Source organism: Engraulis encrasicolus, chromosome 15 (genome assembly GCF_034702125.1).
Source record: "Engraulis encrasicolus isolate BLACKSEA-1 chromosome 15, IST_EnEncr_1.0, whole genome shotgun sequence".
NCBI lineage: Eukaryota > Metazoa > Chordata > Actinopteri > Clupeiformes > Engraulidae > Engraulis > Engraulis encrasicolus.
Window position 1 is genome coordinate 18540402 of NC_085871.1, and position 26571 is coordinate 18566972.

Genomic DNA, 26571 nt, shown 5'->3' on the forward strand with positions numbered 1-26571 from the left:
AGAACCCCACCGTCCTGAGACAGTAATATATCATATTGTATGACAGCTGTAAATACAACTTTCCTCAAGAAGACAACAAAGGAACCAACCTATTACCAGACTACAGAAAAGAAACCAAAGTACAGACACCCACCAGTGAAGACCGAAACCTTGTGTTACTATGCAGCCACCACACCTACGATATGTCCATACAGGCAGCATATCATATGAAAAGCGGTAACACTTTACTTTACGGATCGCTAATAAGGTGTTAATTTCAAGGTAATTTCAGTCTAATTTTATAGTAATAACGGCTTGTTATTAGTAATAACAGGAAAATAACCATATGGTTTCCAGTGCAATTACACTATAATTTCTCATTAATAACAGCAAAAATAACCACAGTTTATCGCTACTGATTGGGACGCTTCTGTTCTGCAGTAACCAAACTTTCGTTGCCTAGCAACAACAGGACTCGCTCTTAAGCCGCCACCGCGAGCTAGTTCAGTGCAGCAGAGCCAGGCAAGGTACGCTTCCTGACAACGAACTTTTAAATGTAGTTTTAGCTTTAACATGCTAACTGTATGCATTGCAAACACGTCTTATCAGCCGTGTTTGTGCTGAAATGGCATACAGAGTGCCAGCTAGAGTTTGCTTTTGTAAATCAGCAACAATGTCAGCCTGAGGATGATTTACCACGTGCATTTGACATGGTACTGTATTTCAGTAGCAGATTTAGCGATGGTGAATTGATAACATTAAAAATAAACGTGGTGAAATAAGTCTTGCAGTTGACTTCTCTGTTTGTTTGTTTGTTTGTTTGTTTGTTTGTGTTCACAGGACTTCCTCCGGATGGTGGCAGATTGACAACCTCACATCAGTGAACATGAATCTCATAACTAATTGGAAAAATAAATAAAGTTTTGCACACAATGTGTTTGTCTGTGTACTTGAATCACTTCATAGTAGGCTAGTCTATATTGTATTAAAAATTATAATAACTAAGTAATTTAGGGGAAATAAGAAATAAGACATTTTAAGGCCAATAAAATATGTAATTTCCATAAAATTGAGTGGAATAGGTGATAATGCATTTTACGGCCCTGATTCTATCTTATTTCCATATAACTACTCAATTGTTTCCAAGAGCAGAAATAATACAAGGATGCTTGGGTGGTCGTTTCTATGCAATAACATAGGAAGAGGAAATATTGCACATTACGGCCCTGATGTAGCCTAATTAGTATGAAACTACTTCGGCTGATACCGTTTGGTTACTGGCATATCTACCACCTTACTACTATGATGACAGTAGTTGTTTCCATTAGCCTACTATTAACTAGAAACTACAGCATAATTGCACTGTAAACTGTATGGTTATTTTTGCTGTTATTAATGAGAAATTATAGGCCTAGTGTAATTGCACTGGAAACCATATGGTTATTTTGCTGTTACTACTAATAACAAGCCGTTATTACCATACAATTAGACAGAAATTACTGAGAAATTACCTTGAAATTAACACCTTATTAGCGATCCGTAAAGTAAAGTGTTACCGAAAAAGCATACAGAAAATGACCAATTGGAGATGATTGACAAAAAAATCTTCATTCACTTGTGCTACATACAACAGGGAGACACAGCATAGAAGGACCCCACTGTGAAGAACCTTGTGAGGTCTCCTGGAGTCATTTACCTATTGTATGACTACACCTGACCTGATTAGAGGTGGCAAAGCCTGGGTTCAGAAAGACTAAAAATTAAAAACTCTGTCACATTTTTGCTCCAGCCAATTCAGTGACCCAGGTCAAAAAATGTGTATTAAGTGTTTTAGAAATACATGTATGTTTGATTTTTCTTGAAGTATACGTGTATTTTAAGTAGGCCTAAATTATACTTTTTAAGTACAGTCTTTAAGTATGGTATTATACAATATACTTATAGTTTAGTGTGTTTTAATTATATTGTAAGCACATTTGTATTTTAAAGTAATGCTTCCTCACAGACACATACACACGCACACACACACACACACACGCATGCACACACACATGCATGCACACAGGCTGCTTCCTCGTCTGAGCTCCACCAATTCCGAGAGGATCTTACCCACACACACAAGCGTGTGCACCAGGCACGTGCACTCCAATACGGCAGGGGAGGCACGGCCTCACCAGCTCCAGATGAGAATGATGAGATGCAGTTAATGTGAATAGTAACAATAACAGCTATTGTTTTCGAGCATCTGCACCATAACTACCATTATAGCAGTATTTAAACAGTTTCACTCATTTTCAATCATTTCCGTGGCCAAAATCGTAATATTTGCCCATTTCATGTCAAATTGCTCCGAATACACTGAATTTGGGCCAACTCTGAACTGGCCTCACCCCGGATTGCGCAATCCCTCGTTAACAAGTTTGCGCGCATGCGCCATGTTGCTCGTTCTGTGAATGCAACCTGGTAATATTGTATTAAACGTTTTTATACACTTAATAGAAGTATGTATGGTATGCCCTCATTTCCTGATATTTTTTTTAATATTTTCTACGTGTGATTATCATTTCTTCACTCTGGACGCTTTGGCATAACGCCCACTGAAAGATACAATGGTGAGGCGAGGAGTAGCCTGGCCGCAGACTCCTTCTGGTGTTGAGTCTTGCTGGACAGTTACGTCATAGCGAATCTGAAGTTCACAATACAGTCAGTCGGTGTTGTTGGCTAGCTTGTTCACTTTGACTGCTACAAGTGGATTTCATAACGAAACTAAGAGCATTCTCAAAGTTGGATTTCCAAGGGGAAAATATGTGATAAAGAATGGAGGACCGACAGAGCTGAAGGGTTTGCTACTCAGGTGACCGGTCAGAAACTACCCGATCATTTCAAAGTGGGTACAACACTGCAGAAAATATTTGTTTCCCCTGTGTCTTGTTTGCAACCGGCGAGAATGTGTGGAAGACCATTCGCATGGGATTTTACGATTTAACAATTTACTAAGGACTAAGGAGCCTCACGAAACACAAATCCTCGCGGCTACTCATATTCAATGCCAAATTGCTTTGGACGTTTGGGGCGACGTTTGGGGCTTTGGATGAACAGCACCGGCTAAAGTAACGTTAGCATGTACAACGCAAAAGTGAAGGAAAAGAGCGGCGCATGGACCTGATGCACGGGTTCAGGTAAGACCAATTTCCTATGTGTGTGAAGCCTGTGTTTGTGAGACCCGTGGGGAGATAGAGAATCCGCCGTGATTCTGTCCAGTGTGGTAGCTTTTGTGACGGGCACCGGATTCTCATGTGCCCGGTACCTGTTTGTAAAGTTGAGTACAGGGTACCGTTGAGGTAAATCAAATATACCCGTGTAACTACAAGACTCTGATTTAATTCCAAGGTGTAGGCATAACAGAAATGACAGTCCTAAAATATTTGGTGACCATATCGAAGCGTGTGTAATATCTGTTTACGTTGACATTCGCTTCCTGCCAAACCTTTGTCCCACATCGCTTGCAGTAGCCTCGTACAAGTAGATGTAGGCCTACATTTGCACGAGAATCCAGTTCGTATCACAAAAGCCATCACACCGGTTTGTTCGCCGTGGTGCTCAGCGGTCAATATGACACCATGTTTTGAATCCTGTGTGTCTTGAGCATCCGCCGTGATGCTCAGTCCACATTGCTGCTGCTGTGTAGTTTATGTGAAATCACTGTTTGAATCCTATGTGTGTGTGTGTGAGAGCAGTGGGCTGTGAAGGAGCTTACACTCTCCACTACTCTCCCCTCACCTCCCCTCCTCTTCTCCTCTCCTCTCCTCTCCTCTCCTCTCCTCTCCTTTCCTCTCCCCCTCTCCTCTCTTCTCTCCTTTCCTCTCCCCCTCTCCTCTCTTTTCCCATCTCCTCTCCTGTCCTCTCTTTTCCCATCTACTCTCCTCTTCTCTCTTCTCCTCTCCCTCTCCTCTCCTCTCCTTGAGCTCCTCTCCACTCCTCCTCCTTTCTCCTCTCATCTCCTCTCCTCTCTCTTCTCCTCCCCTCTCCTCCTCTCTCATCTCCTCTCTCCTCTTCTCTCCTCCTCTCCTCTCCCCTCCCCTTCTCTCCTCTCCTCTCCTCTTCTCTCCTCTCCTCTCCACTACTCTCCTCTCCTCTGCTCTGCTCTGCTGTCCACATTGGTGCTGTGTAGTTTATGTGAGACCACTGTTTGAATCCTGTGTGTGTGTGTGTGTGTGTGTGTGTGTGTGTGTGTGTGTGTGTGTGTGTGTGTGTGTGTGTGTGTGTGTGTGTGTGTGTGTGTGTGTGTGTGTGAGAGAGATCTAATAGCATTTTCTCTGCGGAAATGCAGTAAGCTTATGTCAAAATATGTAGGCCTACCTTATGTTAAGAAAGCTGCTATGACATATGGAACTTGTCGGTAGGCCTATTTGGCAATTATTTATTTGAAAATCTGATATTGAAAAAGTTGCCTCACCAGCCATAAATCCCAGCGCACGTCACTGGTGTGCACGCATGCACGCACACACACACACGCACACACACACACACAGTACACCCACACCACTATCTTTGAACATGTTAATAAAAAGCTGATGGTGGACATAACTTTAAAAAAATACAAATGTGCTTAATGAGTACAGAGACCACGGCCAAATTGTTCAAAAGCATTTTTATGGACGCTAGGAGTTTCATAAAAGGCTAAATGTTTGCCCACTGGGCCACGCTTTAATCGAAAATGGCGCAATTGAACAACTTTGCACAGCCAGCATGAAAATTTCTCGCGGTTTCCCTTTGACCAATTTCCCTTGGCCTACACAAGATGCGAATACAAAACGGACGGAATTCTCCTTTAAATTGTGATTAAGTTTTACTGTGTGTGTATTTAAAACTTTTTCTAAAAGTTGTTCCAAAATAACACAACTTAAATAAACCCTTTTGTTGTATATTAAAATACAGGGGGTGCTGTGGCGCAGCACGCTAAGCCCCCCACATTTGGGCTTGCATGCCCACCCACGGGGACCCCGGTTCGAGTACGGACAGGGTCATTTCCCGATCCTCCCCCATCTCTCTCTACCAGTCATTTCCTGTCTACTCTCATACTGTCCTGTAATAATAAAGGCAACAAATACTTTAAAACCAGATTTATGAACTGATTTGTGAATTCACCTGTGTTGCCAACACAGGTTGAAAGAAAACCTAGGCAGGACTTTTTATCAGTCCAGTCTAGTTTTTTCACCTCTTCCACCATTTCATTTAGCAGGTGTATTGCAAACACAATCTTAGCGAACTAATAGTGTACAGGACAGGTAAAAGACACCAAAGTGGGAAAGTCACCAAAGCCCAGACAGTGAAGCGATGAAGCCTTGCAAGCTCTGAGACGGCTGTTGTATTTACCCGTATGACAAGATTGTAGTCTTTGAAACCTGCCCACGTGTAATAAAACGCGGGCCAGCTTTTGTGCTTAAAAATGGCGTCCTCAATGGCAGAGTTAAGGTCCTGCACATACAAGTCAAAGTCCCAGCTGTCCTTGTAAATCTTTGCGTCACTCGGAGGGTCAGTTATGGCGTCCCTGCAATGAGGTTGCCACAGGGAGCATGCGTTACAAGGCAAGTCAGTCTGGATCGTTCAGTTCAGTTACAAACCTTAGTAACAGTTTAAAAAGAGCTGCCTATGGTCACTCCTGATTTTAACCTTTTGTCATTGACCATTTCGCTGTTCTTTCTTTAATAAACAACGTTTCGGTACGAGACCTCCGAAATAACACACACGCACACACACAGTCCTTACCTGCAGGAGGGGTCTTTCAATGCAACACCTAGATCAAGTATAGATCCTGGCTTCGGCGTCCATGTGGTGACTCCATTGCAGTTTTTCCTGATGAGGGCGTTGAGCTCATCCGGACCGTTCTTGGTGTTGGTCTCCTTTATGTACCTGTCATTACATGATTACATTATTACACTTAGCTGACACTTTAATCCAAAGTGATTTACAGGTATTATATGGTATTGGTTACAGTCCCTGAAGCAGTGTGGTTTAGGTGCCTTGCTTATGGGCATTTCAGTGCCTTGCTCAAGGTCACTTCAAGTACTTCATGGAGGGAGGAAGAGAAAATGAAGTGAAAGTGAAAGCCCACCTGAGAAACTCCAACTCCCATTGTCATTGTGACACAGCACTCCACAGCACACAAGTGCACACTGCACACAACGAAATTGCATGTATGCCTCACCCGTACAAGGGGGCAGCCCCCCATTGCGCCCCAAGGGAGTAATGCGGCAGGACGATACCATGGTCAGGGTACCTCAGTCATGGAGGAGGATGGGGGAGAGCACTGGTTAATAACTTTCCCCACCAACCTGGCGGGCCGAGAGTCGAACCGGCAACCTTTGGGCTACAAGTCTGACGCCCTAACCACTTACCCATGGCTGCCCCCCAATAAATTGGTAGGGGTGAGGATTGAACTTACAACCCCTTAACCGCACAAATACACCTACCGCGACAAGAGCGAGGTGAGCGACGGAAGTAATTGACTTTGTATTGAGTCACGAGACAAAAGCGATTCTGGAGAGTAGAGCAATTTGCGCGACGAGCGTGGCAGTTTGAAGTTGAAATCCTTTCAACTTTCTATGATGCGGTTCGGCGACAAGCCGCGACAGCCAGTGACTGTTGAGAGGTCAGTGACCACAGCCAATGGGAATGTTTGAATGCTTTGCCTTCTGCTTGTAACGGACATACTGTGGTCTCTTCAATCGCGCCTATCGCTCTGTCGCTTGAATCGTATCGCGCCTGGTCTATTCGTGCGGTTACAGTCCAATTGCCGAACCATCACACCACAGCTGCCCCATCATGCAGTCATGTTATGCAGAGGTATCAAACGAACAAGTAAATCCATACTGTGTAAGTAGCCTACCACACTAGCACTGTACATGATATTACGTAGTTGTTACACAAGTTATTCCACTGTAGCTATTCAGGTAGATACTACACTGTTGCAATGAGCCATTAAAATAAAATGTGACCTGCCGTGGAAAAAACACTCTCAAGTAGGCCCTGGCCCTGGGCATATTGAGTTATAACCAGCTCAAAAACAGGTAATCGAAACACAGGTGTACTGGTGGACAGTAAATGTATTTCTTAAAAAGACTTTCTGAGGAGGGGGCGGAGCATGGAGAGAGAGTAGACGTCCGTCGCCGATATAATATGAACGATATAATAGTGAAATTGTGTTGATTAAGTGAACGAAGAACAATATTACGATGTCACACAAGCCTCCGAAAGAGCCTAAAGAAGCTTAGGGCGTCGAGAAACGCGACCTCCGACGTGGATGCTAACACCAAATCCATGGAAGCGCTAGCTAAATCAGTCAGTGCCATTCAAGCGTCAATCAACTCTTTTCGTGAAGAAAATCGTTCGTCTATTGCCTCTCTACAGTCAACTCTAAGTGCATTTGGCCAACGAATTACAGATGTGGAGGAGGGATTGAACGACTTCGATAGAAGACTGACTGAATTGGAGCAGTCCCAAATCTCTATGGCAAAGGAAAATGCTACGCTGAAAGAGAAGCTCATGTACTTGGAAAATTACACCAGACGGCAAAATATCCGCATCGTGGGCATACCGGAAAACACAGAGGGGTCGCAGCCAACAGAATTCATCTCAAATCTGCTTTTTGAGCTGTTTCGTCAGGACTTCTCCAAACCCCCGAAGGTGGATAGAGCTCACAGAATTGTGGCTCAAAAAACAGAGGATCATGATGATCGACCACGACCATTCATAGCAAAGCTCCATCACTTCCAGGTTAAAGAGAAACTTCTGCGCCTTGCGAGAGAGAAGGGCACGCTTGAATACAACGAGTCGACCATTCATCTCTTCCCGGATTACAGCGCCGAGGTCAACAAACGACGAGCTGCGTTTTCTGCCTGCAAAGAGAAGCTCCATGCCGCCCACGTCAGATTCGGTATACGATACCCAGCAACTCTACGCTTCAAACATGGCAAGGAGATGCTGAAGTTCACGGTTCCAGCGGAGGCTCTCGCTTACATCGACAAAAACATCACCAAGACAGGGCACTCTTCGTCCCCCGACGTCGAGTGAAACGTCGGTCTAAATCAATGGACTATTCTCAGGTGCTGTATACATTTGCTGAAGAACATTAGAGTTTGGGGACTTTTCTTTATACTTTATTTCAATGGTTCACCAGGCGTCCCTTTGTTCAGCTGTTCCAGGGCGGCCAATATTATACCCCGTTGTCATCAGTAGCCTATTTTCTACTACAGTGTGACACATCTAAGCTGACTTGCTATGTTCGTGGTGTGTAACACTGGTTTTGCAGCAGGAGGAAGGTGCAAATAGAGTTTGCAGAAGTTGAATGTGTGTATGGGGGGGTTGCCTTCTTCAGGCATTGGGTTTCTTATATGTTATATGTATTTTTTGTGTCTTTTTTTTGTTGAGTGCATTCTGGCATATTGTAATTCATTGTTTTACTGATAGGATAGACAGGGCATATATTACACATAGTCCACATGGCTAATAGGTCAGTTAACATTATAAGTTGGAATGTAAAGGGGCTCAATCAGTGTGTGAAGAGAAAAAAGGTCCTATCTCACTTGCAGCATTTAGGAGTTGGTATTGCAATGTTACAAGAAACCCATCTTATTAAAGCAGATCATTTTAGAATTCATAAAGATTGGGTAGGGCAGGTGTTCCATTCCAAATTTGACTACAAAAGCAGGGGAACAGCTATTCTCATTCATAAAAATATTACATTTAATGCATCAAACGTAATCTCTGATTCAAATGGGAGATATGTTATCATTGTGGGACAGCTTTTTCATCTCCAAGTAATACTTGTGAATATTTATGCTCCTAATTTTGACGACGATGTTTTCTTCAAAAAGGTGCTACACTCCATTCCAAATTTAGATAGCCATCACCTGATCCTAGGTGGAGATCACAATCTGGTACTGGACCCTTTTTTGGACCGCTCCTCCCACTCTGCGCCAAAGTCAACCAAGTCAGTTCAGGTAATACAGTCTTTTGTAGAGACACACAAACTGATAGATCCATGGCGGCTTAAAAATCCAACCAAAAGGGAATTCTCATTCTTCTCTAATGTACACACTACATTTTCTAGGATAGACTTCTTTCTGGTTGATCCTATCTTGCTAAATGTAATAACCCAATGTAAATACAATTCAATCATGATTTCTGACCATGCTCCTGTGAGTATCACTCTAACACTTCCAACCCATAAAACAAGACCAACATGGCGGTTAGATCCCCTTCTACTTGCCGATGCTGACTTTGTGCATTTCATATCTATGCAAATAGATGTCTACATACAAATTAATAAAACTGATGGAATGACCTTCTCAACTCTCTGGGAAGCTCTTAAATGTTACCTTAGAGGACAGATAATTGCTTATAGTGCACACTCTAAAAGGGTTCAGCGTGATAAAGTTGTAGATGTCTCCTCTAGGATCAAGACATTAGATAGCCTTCTGTCTACCTCTCCTACTCCTGACTTGGTTAAACAGAGAATAGGGTTGCAAACTGAAGCTGATCTTCTAGCCACAGTTCATGCAGAGAGGCTTATATTGAAGTCCCGCAGTCGATTTTATGAAGAGGGTGACAGATCCTCTAAACTTTTGGCCAGTCAACTTCGACAAAAAAGTGCAGCCCATGTTATACCACAGATAAGACTAGCTGATGGCTCATTAAGCGAAGACCATCAAAATATTAATAACCATTTTAAGGAATTTTACTCTGAACTATATTCTTCAGACATACACCCGGATCAACGCCAATTTCACACCTTCTTTTCTAAATTAAACATTCCAACAATTACCTCAGACATCAAAGACGACTTGGAACAATCTCTTACACTGGAGGAAATAATAGATGCGATTAAGGGCCTCCAGAGTGGAAAAGCTCCAGGCCCCGATGGGTTCTCCACTGACTTTTATAAGAAATTTAAAGATCAGTTGGCTCCTATACTTCTATCGGTTTATGAGGAAGCCCTGGAAAATAACATTCTTCCCCCAACACTCCGCCAATCAACCATCACACTACTATTGAAGAAAGGTAAAGATCCACTTGCAGCCTCATCCTATAGACCTATCAGTCTGATTAACTGTGATGGTAAAATATTTTCAAAGGCCCTTGCATATCGCCTTGAGCGTATCCTTCCCTGTGTCATCTCAGATGACCAAACCGGCTTCATTCAAGACCGGCAGTCTTATTTTAATCTGAGACGATTATTCAATATAATCTACACTAAACCTAATACCTCATCTCCGGAAGCAGTCATATCACTCGACGCTAGGAATGCTTTTGACAGAATATCATTAGAATACCTTTTCTATACCCTGAAACAGTTTGGATTTGGTCCCCAATTCATAAGATTAATTAAACTTATATACACCAGCCCTACAGCCTCAGTTCGTACAAACTCTATGTCCTCTCAATATTTTCCCCTTCAGAGAGGGACCAAACAAGGGGACCCGCTCAGTCCATTACTTTTCGTTCTTGCAATAGAACCCCTATCTATTGCCTTACGCAACAGCTCAAGCATAGAAGGCATTACAAGAGGCGGCTTAATACATACTGTCTCATTATTTGCGGATGACTTATTATTATATGTAACTAACCCCATTTCTACCATACCAGAAGTTCTTAATGTCCTTGCGGATTTTGGTGATATATCAGGATACAAACTCAACCACGGAAAAAGTGAATATTTTCCTATCACGTCCAATGCCAGGACAATCCCCAATTTACCATTTAAACTTTCACTAGATTCAATCACATACTTAGGTGTAAAGGTCACCAAATCTTACTTTGACCTATTTAAAAACAACTTCACTCCTTTGTTAGAACAATCTAAAAAAGATATTAAGCGGTGGTCAAACTTACCTTTATCCCTTATTGGGAGGGTAAATTCTGTTAAGATGAATATGGTGCCTAAATATCTTTATTTATTTCAAGCCATACCTATATTCATACCACAATCATTTTTCAGATCGTTTAACCAGATGATTTCTTCCTTTATTTGGAATAATAAAGCTGCCCGCATCAGGGAAGAATTCATGGAACGACCTAAAGTGGAAGGTGGGCTCTCCCTCCCAAACCTCCGCTCATACTACTGGGCTGCAAATCTTAATGCTATCTCCCTATGGCTAAGGGATTGGGGTGATACTGCACCGGCGTGGCTCCTAATTGAAAGGTCAACAAGCAAGCCATATTCACTTCCCGCCCTACTTTGTGCATCTTTGCCACATCTTGTGAAAAATATCAAAGGGAACATAGTTGTTACACAATCTCTACGTATTCTGAAACAATTTAAGACAAGCTTAGGTATTCAGCAGATCTCCATACATTCACCTATAATCAATAACCATCTTTTCCAGCCATCTCTACTTGATAAGGGCTTTCGAACTTGGTATGAAAGGGGTATACATTGCATTGGTGACCTGTACATTGATAATACATTTGCCAGCTTTGAACAACTGTCCCAGAAATTTAATCTGAACAATACTCATTTCTTCCGCTACTTACAAATTAGGGATTTTGTACGCAAAAAATTCACAGTCTTTCCTGACAGTCCCCCTCTCTCATGCCTAGATTCTTTGTTGAAAGGTAATTTTCTTAATAAAGGTAGGGTTTCTATGTTCTATGCAAATATAATGTCTACATATAGTCCTTCTGTCTCACATATTCGAGAACAATGGGAAAACGATATGGGGGTCTCACTTTCTGATGAGGAATGGGAAATGGCCCTCACGAGGGTTCATTCTTCATCTATATGTTCCAGACATGCCCTGATACAGTTTAAAGTTTTACATCGTTTGCATTTCTCTAAAGCTAAGCTAGCAAGAATATTCCCTAATAAAAGCCCCATATGTGATAAATGTAAACAAACGACAGCAACATTGTACCATATGTTCTGGTCTTGTTCAAAACTTGATAATTTTTGGTCATCCTTTTTTGATACCATGTCTCAAATATATGGTGTTGATATTCAGCCTTCTCCTTTAATTGCAATCCTTGGTATAATACCAGAATCTGACCAGGGTAGTTTCCCAGCCTACCTGCAGAGGGCCTTTGCCTTCTCCTCTTTGCTGGCTAGAAGGCTCATTCTTTTCAAGTGGAAAGACACAGCTCCTCCAATACACAACCACTGGATAAGGGACATGATGCAGAGCCTTAAACTGGAAAAAATAAGAGGTACACTAAATGGCTCCCTCCAGTCGTTTCAGAAAACATGGGACCCTTTCATCAGATACGTGGACTCACTGCCCGGTCTGGACATTTGAAATAACAATCTTTCCTGTTTTATGTATGTACAATGAATGCACTTTTACTTGATTTTTGTTTTTTGTTTGTTTGTCTTTTGTTTCTGTAAAAAAAAAAAAAAAAAAAAAAAAAAAGACTTTCTATAAACAATAATGACTACAACTAGGCCTACACTTGTGAGGTTTGTTTTAAAAAGCTAAAAAGTCACTGGTTATGTCATGGTTCAAGAACATGCTGTGTGACACTCCAATTTTGACCTGAAGTTGGCATCTACATGTTACCACCCCTTTTCACCCTTTTAGCCTACCCCACAGCAATGGATGGCCCTTAACACGATGTGCTGTACCAACCACACGCATCAGTTAATCAGTTAATATATGATCTACATGCCCTTTCCTACTTTGTCCTCTGTACTGCGTCATTCAACCACAATATATGCAAATGTAGGCTATGCTTCAAAGTATAATAGTATTTTACATTATTTTTTCAAAATGCAAATTGAGATCTCACTTGGCTGGTTTTGCTTGTTCAGGCATGCGTGCTATTGAGTTGCATTTCTCTAAACCATAGTTGCTTTCAATGCAATTTCCCATTGGCAAGTACTCAAGTTGCTAACTGGCTAACAACTATGCATTCGAGAAACGCACCCCTGCAATGGACCATGAACGGGCAGCTTGCCCATGCTGCCACATGTTTGAGTCTGGCCTGAACCATTTACCAGCCCCGCGGCATCTCCCCCCCCCACATGCTTCCTTTCTCTCTTCACTGTCCAAGTTCAAGAGATTGACTATAATTGACAAAAAGACAACAAAATAGTGTGTAGAGCAGGACAGTAGTAGATTCCCATCTGCAACAAAGTTGAAGTGTCACTTGTGCTTGACAAACCCCTTCCTCAGTCCCATTTAAAGTGCAGCAAATGTACACAAAGGACACCAAATATATTACCTGTCAGACGGGTGGGCCTCCACAAAGTAACCTGCAAATGGGCAGTAGATCTTCGGCCGTAAGGACTGGACCAGCTGGGCCTTGTAGTTGAGAAGCTTCTTCCTCTCGTTCTTGATGAAGTCAGCTTTCCATTGCTCTTTATGGGGATTGGAGAATATCTCATGCTTATTAGTTAATGAATGCGGTAGGCCTATGGGGGACTACATAAGTGATTAAAGAAAAGCACAATGAATGCATGCTGCATATGAATGTATGAATGAATGAATGAATGAATGAATGAATGAATGAATGTAGGCTACTAATCTGTCTCTCTTTGTAGTGTGGAATATAATTTAAAACATGCTAACGAACGACTGACTTATTTACAAACCTTTGTGAGTGATTTCTACTTCGTGTTAATGCATTTTACAGTCTTTACAAGCACAGAAAAAAGCAGTGCAAATATTTCATTTTTTATCGTTAATGAGCAAGTGAAAAATAGCACAGACTAAAATGTGAAAATTGCTGAGACATATGATTCCCTGCTACTCTGACCTGAATCCGTGTGTCTGGCCATCACACGGAAATGACTAAACACGCACAATACCTGTATACCTTCCTCCATGGAAGGTCATTGGGAAGCCCGAGGCTCCCCCAGCAAAGTCACTCATCATCAGGTCCACGCCGTGGGGCAGCCGCCCTCCATTGGGCCTGGTGCAGTCCACAGTGTTTAGGATCATGTGACCTGCCATGGCGACAATGACAACAGGATGCATAAAAACAAGACCATGTGAGGAGTGGCAGTGAAAAGGCATAGCCCAGTAAACTACTACACGGAAAAAATATCGATTTAACACTTTCTAGAACGTACTTGGTTCCAGAGTACTCTCTAAGAGTTGAATTAACACTGTGCATAGATGAACTCTACTGGCACAAAATATTTTTTTCTTGCGGGTTGGTCTAGCACGGCAAAGGTCCTAAAGGTCATAAAATCGGTCTTTCTATCACAACACTCTTTTTGTATAATCTGGGGGCATTTTCAGTTTGAATCTGTGAAAATGATATACTGCGGATATACAGTAGACAGAGATGCTAGAGAACACTGACAATGGCTTTTGGGGTGTGCCCTCTCGCCTTAAGAGAGAGGTAGGTGAAGAGTATGAAAGGGATAGCAACGATGCCTACCTTTGTATTCAACTATGATACATGTATCCATTTCAGGGTGGACGCCATCCATTAAAATCATGAACCTCAAATGCTCATCCACCTGTGCATTCAAAGACAACAGCAATAGTATTAAGAACTTTAAGTTTTGATCTTCAGCGTCTGGCCTGTGTGTGTGTGTGTGTCCATTTTTCGGAAACTCATTACATTACTTTACATTACACTGCAATTACAGTAGCTGACACTTTTATCCAAAGCGACTTACAGTTATTTACAGGGCATTAGCTTGTACTGTAGCCCACCCCTACTGATTTTTGAAGGCTCTCACTTTTCGACATGACTTTAATGTAAGTCAGCCTCCTCTGTTTTTTCAACAATTCTCCCTCTGGGCACAGATGAAGGGTATAAAACACAGTATAAAACACAGTATGTATGGTATGCCTGGTGTAAGTGAATGCGAACACGCCTCCCTTTATGTAATTCCAAGACTCACATTTTTCCAGATTCCAAATGGCACAACATTGACGTTGGTCAGTGTCACCCCACTGTTTTCCAGGTACCTGTTGGCAGAACACAAGCAGATTTTTCAGATGTGACTGATGACTTACAACCCAATAACGTAAATCTAAAACCAGCTTTTTCTATCCAAAATCATCCCAAACAGCCCAATTGGGTGCGAAACCACCTAAGCTGGCAACCCTGAACACAAGCATTTTTCCCCCCCCAGGGAAGCACGTTTTATACATCGGTTGATTTTTGTTTTCTCCTGTGCGACATTAGCTGCGCACAACTCAACCTCTGATTGTTGGAAACCGCTGTCTGTCAAAAAAATAGCTCACGTGGTTGGCTGCCAGTGTCTTGCCCCCCCTTCACAACATCGTGTTTATAAACACAGTGAACCCATTCATATAGATGGACTTTTGCATATAAGCACTGTACAATGTACTGCGAGAGCCTGAGCCTGAGCATGGCTCTTTTGAAGGTATTTGGGGGCCCTAGGGAAAAGAGAGACCCCCCTACAGTCTACCTTGTCGTTGTCCAGTGTTTTTTTTCCCTCTTCAAGCATATCAGGGAGGAGACTCCTCAAGAGAGATTTCGATACTATCATTTAACTTTTTTGGTCATTGAATTTAGTGATGTGCTGTCTCACTCACAAAGTTGTCATTGTTCTCATTTGAATACCGGGGCCATTACCAGGGCCCCCCTTTCAGCTTTCATCTAGTTTGTTTGTCTGGCTGTGACCGGCCTGTCTGTGGTTACCTTTTACATTACTGGTAAACCCAAAGAAGCTCTCTTCAATGCTGTTCAATGATGCCATTGTGTTTCAACAATGAGAGAGACTTAATAATAACAAAGACATTAACTGCTAGCCAGCAATGATGGCTAACATTGACCATAGGATGATGTTTGGACAGGCTTCAGCATATTTACCAGGAACTTAGGAACTTACCGGTAGATCAACAGAAGGAACATTTTAGCATAATCCTTTATAAGACGTACAGTAAACTAAGGAGCCAGCTATACTGAGTCAAGTTTCAAACAGAATTAGATTGCATTCTCACAGAAAATGCTGGAAGCGGGCTTGCCTTTTGGGGCAAAGATGAGCAGTTTTATTTTTGATATCTCTATCCCTAAATTAAAAACAAACTACTATTGAGAAAACAAAGCTAAAAGAAATGTTGGAAAAATCCATCCACCTAGTCAGAAGTTATAGGCCAAACAATTCAGCCATCTTGGATTCAGCCATCTTGAAAGTGTTATAGGGATATACTAAATGACATACATGGTATTTTAAGTTGGCTAAGGAACACTGCATATGCTATAATTTTGAAAATCATCATGGGTCCGAGTGGGATTCGAACTCACAACCTCCATATCTGTAATCCAGCACCTTTGCCATTGATACTAAATGACATACATTGTATTTTAAGTTGGCTAAGGAACACTGCATATGATATAATTTTGAAAATCAACATGGGTCGGAATGGGATTCGAACTCACAACCTACATATATCCAATCCAGCACCTTTGCCATTGATACTAAATGACATAGGCCTACATGGTATTTTAAGTTGGCTAAGGAACACTGCATATGATATAATTTTGAAAATCAACATGTGGCGCACGTAGCTGCAGCGACTCCTTACTCTCCCAACTCGCAGTGTTTATTTGTGTTATAATGTGTCATTCGAAATGTCTATCGTCGGAAACTATGTCGGAACGCATGTACAGTCGGCAACAGCTGTTGCAGATAAGAATGGACAACTCAAGCGATGTATTGGCTATACCAACAGAGACACTGGAAGAACTTGGGATACTACGGCGGCATACATCGGACCCGTCTGCTTCGCCTACATGGAGACGGCGAAAGAGGTGCTCCAGAATTAGGAAGAGAGGCAAACGAGGTGGCGTCGAAACACGGCTTGCAGCCAACCCAACTCGTCCAGCAATACCATCAATTCTCTTGGCAAACGTAAGATCTATGGACAATAAGATGGATGACATACGGCTACTAAGATCAGCGAACAAAACTGTGAGGAACTGCTGTGTGACCGTGTTTACAGAATCATGGCTGAACGACGGCATACCCGACTCGGCTTTACAACTGGAGCAACTTACGTGCCACCGAGCGGACAGAGCCCTTGCAGAGAAAAAACGAGGGGGAGGAATATGTGTTTACACACATGATGCTTGGTGCAAAAATGCTACGGTGGTACAGAGACACTGCTCTCCACTAGTGGAGTTCATGATCATCAAGTGCCGACCCTTCTATCTACCAAGAGAAATATCCGCCATTCTACTGGTCGCAGTTTACCTCGCTCCTAGCAACACCACCAGCGCCAGAAGCGAGGCACTGAACGAGCTGCATCGGGGAATCAGTGAACAACAAGATGCACACCCAGATGCCTTCACAGTGGTCATGGGAGATTTCAACCACGGAAATCTCAAAACAGTACTTCCAAAATTTCACCAACATGTTAACTTTCCAACTAGAGGACAAAACACCCTGGACTTTGTTTATACCCCAAAACAAGGAGCATACAAGGCAAAGCCCATCCCCCACATCGGCCTATCAGACCACCTAACGATTCTGCTACTGCCAGCCTACAGACAAAAGGTAAAACTCACCAAACCACACTGCATGAAAAGAGGAATATGTGGATGAGTTTTGCACCTTAAATTGCCTCATACCTCAAGCCACAGCATTTGCGGCTCCCCCATGCCCCCCTCCCATCCCCTTCTTAGGAGAGCCTTTAATATGTAAATGCCAGTGATCAGGTCGGGAGCTGCTACAGTCAATTTCAAGTGGGGTGGGGTGGGGTGGGGTGAGGTCAGGTGGGTGGGAGGGAGTGGGGGGTCGGCAGGCCTGTTTCTAGGATTTTGGGGTCCCTAGGCAACGGGATTGTTGGGGGCCCTAGGGCATTTTTTGGCCTTTTACTAAAATGTGTGTGTGTCTGTGTGTAGCCTATGTTTGTTCACGCTGCCCAGTGGTGTTTTTCAGAATCACTAACCATTAAACCAGGGGTAGTGAACCTATGTCTCGAGGGCCCTTGAGGCCGTTTTATCCGGCCCCTGATATCATTATAATGTTTTGCAACTTCACATGAAATAGGCCTATGACATATTTTGCAGGCCTAAAGGAATCTTAGAAATTACATTTCCAATGCAATTAAGTTAGGCCTATATTCAGGGGACCTAGAAAAGGTGGGGACTGTTTTAAATGTGTCTACCTTTAAAGGTGTCTATATGTCTATATAGGCCTAAAGGTGTCTATATATGCCTAAATTTCATGGGGAAATCCTGATTTGTGTTCATAGTACGGCCCCCGGAGGATTTTATGACCATGGTAGGAATTTGAAGTGGCCCTTCGAATGAAAAAGGTTCCCCACCCCTGCATTAAACCTTTCTTCTAGCCACAGCTCTGCTGTCAGTACATTTTATTATGATACTATAAGCTCAGAAATGAAGTTGATCAAACAATTCGATCGGTGCTATAAACATTTAAATGAACCGAATAGAAATCAGAATAGAAACATCTGAATGATCTTTCTTGGACATAGCCTACATTTTGAAGTGACCCTTTGAATTAAAAAGGTTCCTCACCCCTGCTTTTGAGGAAAAACACCAATGTGCTTGGCCACTCTGGTTTTTAAATTATTCTGAACTAAAGCAAGGATTGTTCAAGGAAGTTCAAAACAGACCGTCTCTGGTTAAATTAGTTCTACCCCAAGCCTTTAGGTGGCAGTACAACTAATTCGCACAATGCGAATTCCACACACAAGCCACAAAGAAGCCATCTACCGCGGTCAACAACACCGACCTATCTGAACAGAACCACGCGCTGTCTGTGTGGTTTCACTGTTACAAGTTTCTTGGCGATATGGGGGAAAGTTCCTCACATACCAACGGAAAATGGGCTTCACATACATGTAAGTAAATTTTACTCAACTGTGGTTTAAAGTTTCAGTACTCAAGAGCGATTGAATAGCTCCTCTGAACACAGATCCGCCATTGCTAAGTTGTAGCACAAGTCCCCTCAATGAATGTGACTACTCTTGTTGCTGCTGTACGCTAGTAAATTCTGATAACTTGCGAGCATCGTAATGACAATGCAGTAGTGAAACGGTGAATATGTTAAGTATACTTGTTGATGGTAAGTTGTTTGACATTGCTCGTTCTCAATTGCCTTTCCCCTGCCTAAAGATGATTCCCAGTTTGTCGCTCCCAGCGCGGTTCGATCCCCAGTCGGTTCGCTCCCACTAGCCAGACTATCGAGCCCACCGAGCTAGTTATCTTTTTGATGTTAGTTTTTTGTTACGTACCCTAAACCTAACCCTTACCTTAACCCTAAATTGCTTGTATGTGGTAGTGTATGATAATACGAGAAATGTAATCGGGTGGGATAGAACGCCTGGGATTGATAGAATCACCTGGGACTACACGTCCGGGAGTGATCTTACATGGGAGTGACCATCTCCCAGCGCTTAAGATTGACAAAGGCTACCGTTAGCATGCTATTGCGTTAGCTCATCAACTAGTTGCTGGGCACTGCTCATTTTTCACGTCTGCCCGGCATTTCGCTGATGAACTAACGCTTGGACGTCTTGCCAATGTATTTTACAGCGGCAAAAATGCATCTAGGCGACGTTGGCAAGATTGGTGTGCCGTCTGGGTATGTTGGTTTTCAGTGCTGGGCAGTAGCGAAGCGACTAGTTTAATTACATTCCCTAGTAGCTTGGTCGTAGCGTCATTACTATGTATCGACTAACGTCCCTGTAGTTAGGAAAGAAATAGTTTGGAAATCAATGTGAAATACCCTGGCATTTGCAACAGTAGGCAACCTGTCCTTAAAAAGTATGGGTCCTCAAAACAGCACTTGTTGCACAAATAAGTGTTGCATAGAGCACGCCACCCCGAAATCAATGTGAAATACCCTGGCATTTGCAACAGTAGGCAGCATGTCCTTAAAACGTATGGGTCCTCAAAACAGCACTTGTTGCACAAATAAGTGTAGCTGGCCTCTTCAAGAAATTGAAATTATGCATGGTCACTTTTTCTTATTGTTTCACGTGGAGGTCTACTGACATTGTCTAAATAATGTAGGCTAGTTTATGTCCATGTATTATATTAGGACCCAAGGTTAATGGGTTATTCTGTTTACCATGTTTTCACAGGCTGCTGTCTCATAATATGGCGAAGACAAGTCACTTGAAGGCCTAACAGCTCTTATGAGGAGCAGTCTTGCCATAGAAGACTGAAAGAATGTAAGATTAACTTCTTTGTGACCAATATGACTTGCTCATTGATACATTAGCTATGTCAATATGAGATGCATGGCGAAGTATTTAATTTATTTGTCTCTCTTCTAGGAGCTGTAGAAACAACAGGGTGCCTGCTGCAGTATGACGAGGACGCCCTGATCATAGAAGGTCCAGTGTCTTGGCAGGGTGAAATGGCACTGATATCGGTATGTGGTGATATCAGTTAAAATTAATGAATTAATTCTCATATCTGAATAATGTGAACACTGGATTTACCACACACTCACACACACCCTAGTCCTAGATGATACAACCAAGGTTACTTTTACCACAGCTCTGGCACTGCATCAAATTTCTTTTCTTTTTTATAGAACTGGACAGGTCATTTATTCGTTCCCCTTGTTTTTTGCAGTGTCCTGCAGGATGCTGTGTCCTGCAATCCTGTGTGCTGTGCTACAGACGCGTGTGGAGGTCAACCCGAAATGGGCACAGTAGAGTGAAAGAGGGTAAGCTTAACCTATAGCCTACGTCAGGGTTGGGGAACCTTTCTCATTCGAATGGCCACTTCAAATTCATCCGAGGGGCCATAAAAGTCCTCCAAGGGCCGTACTATGAACACAAACCAGGATTTTCCCTTTCAATTTAGGCCTATATTGAAGGCAGCCACATTTAAACAAACGCCAACTTCTTCAGGTTCCCTGAATATAACTTAATTGTATTGCTAATGTATTTTCTAAGATTCCTTTACAAAATATGTCATATTTCATGTGAAGATGGAATTGCATTAAAATTATATGATAAAACAGCCTCAAGGGTCGCAAACGGCCCTAGAGACATAGGTTCCCCACCCCTGTCCTACATTGTCAATATGACTTGTGCTACTTTATAGATAAGTTGTCAATGCTGTGCATTGCTATGTTTTGATTTATTTTCTTACATCCTACAGATCCTGGCAGGGAGACGGTAGTGTCCTGCAGGATGGTGATGGGCAATCTTACAAGAGACCACAGAAAACTGATATAGTGCAAGATTATCCCTGTTGGGCTCAATATGTCTTGCTTATTGATATATTTGCTATGTCAATATGAGGTGCATGACGAAGTATTTATTTATTTGTTGTTTCTACAGCTCCCAGAAGTGAGACTGAGTGCCTGTTGCAGTATGACGAGGAAGCAGTGACCAGAGACCTTCAGTAGACCCTGCTGGCATGATTGGCGGCTGAAGAACATAATCAACAGCAATGTTTATAATATTGTACATACCTGTATAGTCTGCACTAAAATGCTGTACCTGTACTATTTTTCCTCTTACTTTCATATTTACCACGTATTTACTATGAATTGACAACTTTTACTCAAATCCATTTTTGTATGTGCCCTGACTAAAACTATCCTTAAACCTAACCTGTCAGAGGTGTAATAACAACCTGCTCTTAGCAATGTGGCAGCAGTCTACTTGGATGCAGCGGGGAACATAGAACCCTTTTTTTTGAAAAAGCATTGTATGTTTCTGAGTTTTATGAATTGTGCCCTTCCCAAACCTAACCTGTCGTAGGGGCCTATGAAATCCGTTTTATTTTTCCTCATTCAGTTTTTTTCTGATTTATTTTTTGCCAAATTGGATTTTTTTTTTACATTTTTGAACTTATTTTCCCCTTTCACCCCCCCCCCCCCCAAAAAAAAATAAAAAAAAAATACAATAATTCTTAGTTATTTAGTTCAAACTGGTGGGTGGACAGAGCCAACCACTCATGGTTGAATGGTAGGTAGAGAAAAGAAAAGTAAAATTACCTACTAGCTTTTTGTAATATCAGCCCTCAAAAATATTCCAGGTAATAAGGTAGCTGTATTGTACATGCGCATATATTCTATTAAATACACGTGACGCACGCACCCAACTAGAAGGCGAATTCACTTCTGGTGCATTGAAGTTGTTGGACTCTGGCTGCATCAGGTTTTCTCGAATACTTGGCTATATTGCAACGTGCAGCTTAGAGACATTTTGGGTCACGTTATATGTAGGCATTAAATAAATAGCCTCGCAAAGTCCCTACCGTCTACCGTTTCACTCAAACACATGTTTTACAAGACGGCCGTTTTCTTCTGATGGTGACTTGACCCTTTTTCAAAGTTGATGCTAACTTTTAGTCACTATGCACGGAGAGCCGCCCGTCTTTTCTGTGTCGCATCGCATTGTCTTAACAGACGGTCAGGACAACGCGTTTATGCCTGACCTCACCTGTTCTACTAGGCAAAATTTGAGTGCTGTTGAGTATTAAGATTTCTTCAATGCTCTGACGGCCAGTGTTAGGACGTGGGAGACAATCGGAAACGCCGCTTGGGAGAGAGATGCGTGTTTGTTTCTGAGTTGTACATTAAGTGACCTGAGTAGGTTACTGTATACATCACTGCATCTAGCCTAGAGTATATTGTTTACAGGTTATGTGTGTAGTTTTAAATTATGTATATTTATGAAATGCACGGTTCCTGTCTAAGTGTGTGTACATTGTTTGGTGTGATATTAAAAGCATTTAAAAAATTCATTTCCATTTCATTCATTTTCATTTTATCAATAAATTCACATCATGCATGCTGAAGCCCCATCACAGTGCAGTCTATAATGATGTGAATATACAAAGTAAAATCAACCTAGGTATATTAGTAATAATTTTTGCATAATTATACGGACCTACTGTATAGGCCTACGGTATGCATAAATTAATCCAACGTGACCAATAGAAGGTCGTAGCTGCCGACCCTGCTAACCAACAGCGCAGCTCTTTTACTTTGAGTCACGTGTCTTTTTCGTCCAATAAGAGCAAGGCAAGTCCGCGTTCCGGGCTGGCTGTCATTGCCTTTCATGTTAATCGTTGGGCCATTAACACCCTGCTGTGAGACCTCTCCACGGCTCTGATTCGCTTCCGGGCGAGTTACGTGTCACCAAAACTGTTAATTTCGCATTCTCTCAGCGCTCAAAATCAGACGAAAGTTAGGCAAGTCCGTGGGCGATTTGGGACGAGTTCATTGTCACAAATCCCCCTTTTCGTGCTGTGCCACCTCTGAAGGAGGTGAGAAAATGGCCAGAGGGAGCCGTGTCACGACTACAAGACTGCTTTGAAACCACAGATTGGGACATGTTCAAAACAGCCGCCACCCACAGCAACCACATTGACATTGAGGAGTACACAGACACCGTGACCTCCTACATCACAAAATGCATTGATGATGTTACAGAAATAAAACGCATCACCACCAGGGCCAACCAGAAGCCATGGTTCACAGGAGACGTTCACAGACTGCTGAGGGCCAGAGACAAAGCCTTCAGAGCAGGAGACGTAGCTGGCCTAAAAGCAGCAAGGGCAAACCTGTCCCAGGGCATCAGGAAAGCAAAAAAGGAATACTCGGACAAAATAACAACACACTTCAAAGACAGCAGAGATGCACAGAGCCTGTGGCAGGGCATACAGGCCATCACGGACTATAAGCCCGCACCACGAAGCTGTGACAACAACACCTCTCTGCTAAACGACCTGAACAGTTTCTTTGCCCGTTTTGAAGCACAAAATGACACTCATCCACAGAAAACTCCCCCTCCCCCCATGATCAACCCCTGTACCTGTCCTCTGCCAGTGTGAAGAGGACACTGGCCACCATCAACCCACGCAAAGCAGCTGGCCCAGACAACATACCTGGCCGAGTGTTGAAGGATTGTGCAGAAGAGCTGAAGGATGTCTTCACAGACATCTTTAACATCTCTCTGGAGCAAGCAGTCATCCCATCACTTTTCAAAGCTGCTACCATCATACCCGTGCCGAAGAAATCATCACCATCATGCTTCAATGACTACCGTCCTGTAGCACTGACGCCCATAATCATGAAGTGCTTCGAACGGCTAGTCCTGTCACACATCAAAGCCACCCTACCCCCCACCCTGGACCCCTACCAGTTCGCATACCGAGCCAAGCGATCCACGGAGGATGCAATCTGCTCTGCCCTCCATCCAGCCCTCACCCACTTGGACAATAAAGACTCATATGTGAGAATGCTGTTCATTGACTTCAGCTCAGCATTCAATACCATAATACCACAACAACTCATCAGAAAACTGGACAAACTAGGTTTCAGCACCTCCCTCTGCAACTGGCTGCTGGACTTCCTGATGCAGAGACCACAAGCAGTACGGGTAGGGAATAACATCTCAAGCACCCTGACCCTGAGCACGGGGGCTCCGCAAGGTTGTGTTCTCAGCCCCCTGCTGTTCACGCTGCTGACACATGACTGCACAACGACCCACAGCACTAACCATCTAGTGAAGTTTGCGGATGATACAACACTGGTGGGCCTCATCACTAAGGGCGATGAGACCCACTACAGAGAAGAAGTAGACCTGCTGGCCAGATGGTGCAAAGACAACAACCTCCTGCTGAATGTCAACAAGACCAAGGAGATTGTTGTCAACTTTCAGAGGGTCCAAAAACAACTGCCACCACTGACCATCGACGGTGATGCTGTGGAGAGAGTGAGCAGCACCAAGTTCCTTGGAGTGCACATCAGCGACGACCTCTCTTGGACCACCAACACTACATCACTGGCGAAGAAGGCCCATCAGCGTCTCTACTTCTTGCGCAAACTAAAGAAGGCAAGTGCTACACCCTCCATCATGACAACATTCTACAGAGGAACCATAGAGAGCGTCGTGTCCAGCTGCATCACAGTGTGGGGAGGAAGCTGCACGGAGAAAAACAGGAAGACACTCCAGCGTGTTGTGAACACAGCGAAGAAGATCATTGGAGTACCACTCCCCTCCCTGCAGGACATTTACACCGCACGCCTCACCCGAAAAGCACTGATGATCATCAAAGACACAAGCCACCCTGCACACAAACTGTTCAGCCTCCTGCCCTCTGGAAAGAGGTACAGGCGCCTCCGTTCCCGTACCACCAGGCTTGCAAGCAGCACGATGCATCAAGCAATCAAGATACTGAACACTCAACCCACTCTCCCTTCACTGTCAGCCTCTAGCCAGCCAGGCCACTGACAACGCTCCCCCCCCTCATCCCCACCACCATATCTGCGACTGAACATTCCACCTGCACTACTACATCTGTGACTGAACTTTCAACCTGCACTAACTCAAAACATACACATGCACACACACACACACACACACACACACACACACACACACACACACACACACACACACACACACACACACACACACACACACAAGCACACTGCACTTTCTGCACTAAACCCAAACATACACACACTGACACACAACTCATACTCACACACATACACACACACACACACACACACACACACATACACAGGTACACACACACAGACGCACACCGCACTTTCTACCTGCACTAAACACACACACACACACACACACACACACACACACACACACACACGCACACGCACACAAAACACATACAAACACACACACACACACACATACTGCTGCTGGTGTATTTAATAAAAACCTTTTTTAATTATTTATTTCTTCAAATGCTACTATTACTATGTCAGAACGCTATAAAGGACTTTTTGAAAAAGAACAACAAAATACCTCCTCTTAATGTATGTTCTCTACAAGTCTTCTGTTGTCCAGTCTTGCACTTTAAATGTCTGTATGAGCAATGTCTACGTCCATACTGTCTATGTCCATGTATGAGTACTGTCTATGTCTATACTGTCTATGTCCTTACCTAGATTAGTCTATGTCTGCATGGGAGAGCAAGAAACGCAATTTCAAATTCTTTGTATGACCAGTGCATGTAAAGAAATTGACAATAAACTTGACTTGACTTGACTTGACTTGATGGGTCCGAGTAAGATTCGAACTCCCAACCTCCATATCTCTAATATCCAACACCTTCACCATTGAGCCAAGCAGCTGGCTGTCAGAAACATTCCAGCAAGACAATAGAGCTCGAAAGTCCCGCCCCTTAGTTCCACGTTTCACGGGACCTAAGCTGACCATCTAACAACATGGTAGAGAGTAAATATCTTCTGATCTCAGTCATTATATGCGCTGGGCTACAAATATGCTGTTTAAGAGGCTAGATAAAGATTATTCATGCAGAAGTATCAATGTTTTGTTCCGAGGCCGTCGGCATGAAAAATGTGAAGAAACACAGCTTTCTAAAAAGTTTGGGGGTTCGTACGAAAAATTAAGCAAAAATATCAGAAACAACATATATGGAGCTCGTGGCACAACTCGAAGGGGATCGAAATATCATTTTAATACCGCCATTGGATTACATGCTACGATTTTCGGCTAAAAACGCCGTTGAGGTCCCATGAAATCGGGGGAAGTGACGTCACTTTCGAGCTCTTTATCACATTGCATTGAAGAGCTGAACAATAGACTTCTAGAACTGTAGTGCAGGTGCTCGTTAAGAATAGAATGTTGAGAGAAAGTGACAGTTGAGATGGAACCCTTTATTGGCAGCTGT

At 43.0% G+C, this 26571-nt stretch overlaps 1 protein-coding gene across 2 annotated transcripts in view; it reads right to left on the reverse strand.

Moving 5' to 3' along the window:
- The window catches only part of cmah (cytidine monophospho-N-acetylneuraminic acid hydroxylase), a 46871-nt gene that overhangs the window by 4446 nt on the left and 15854 nt on the right, over nucleotides 1–26571 (reverse strand). For both annotated transcript variants that reach the window (XM_063217175.1, XM_063217176.1), the window contains 6 exons: nucleotides 14834–14900; nucleotides 14362–14443; nucleotides 13784–13921; nucleotides 13198–13333; nucleotides 5749–5892; nucleotides 5356–5530 (listed from right to left, as the gene is read on the reverse strand). In XM_063217175.1, coding sequence (XP_063073245.1) covers nucleotides 5356–5530; nucleotides 5749–5892; nucleotides 13198–13333; nucleotides 13784–13921; nucleotides 14362–14443; nucleotides 14834–14900 — 742 coding nt within the window. The remainder of the gene's footprint in view (nucleotides 1–5355; nucleotides 5531–5748; nucleotides 5893–13197; nucleotides 13334–13783; nucleotides 13922–14361; nucleotides 14444–14833; nucleotides 14901–26571) is intronic.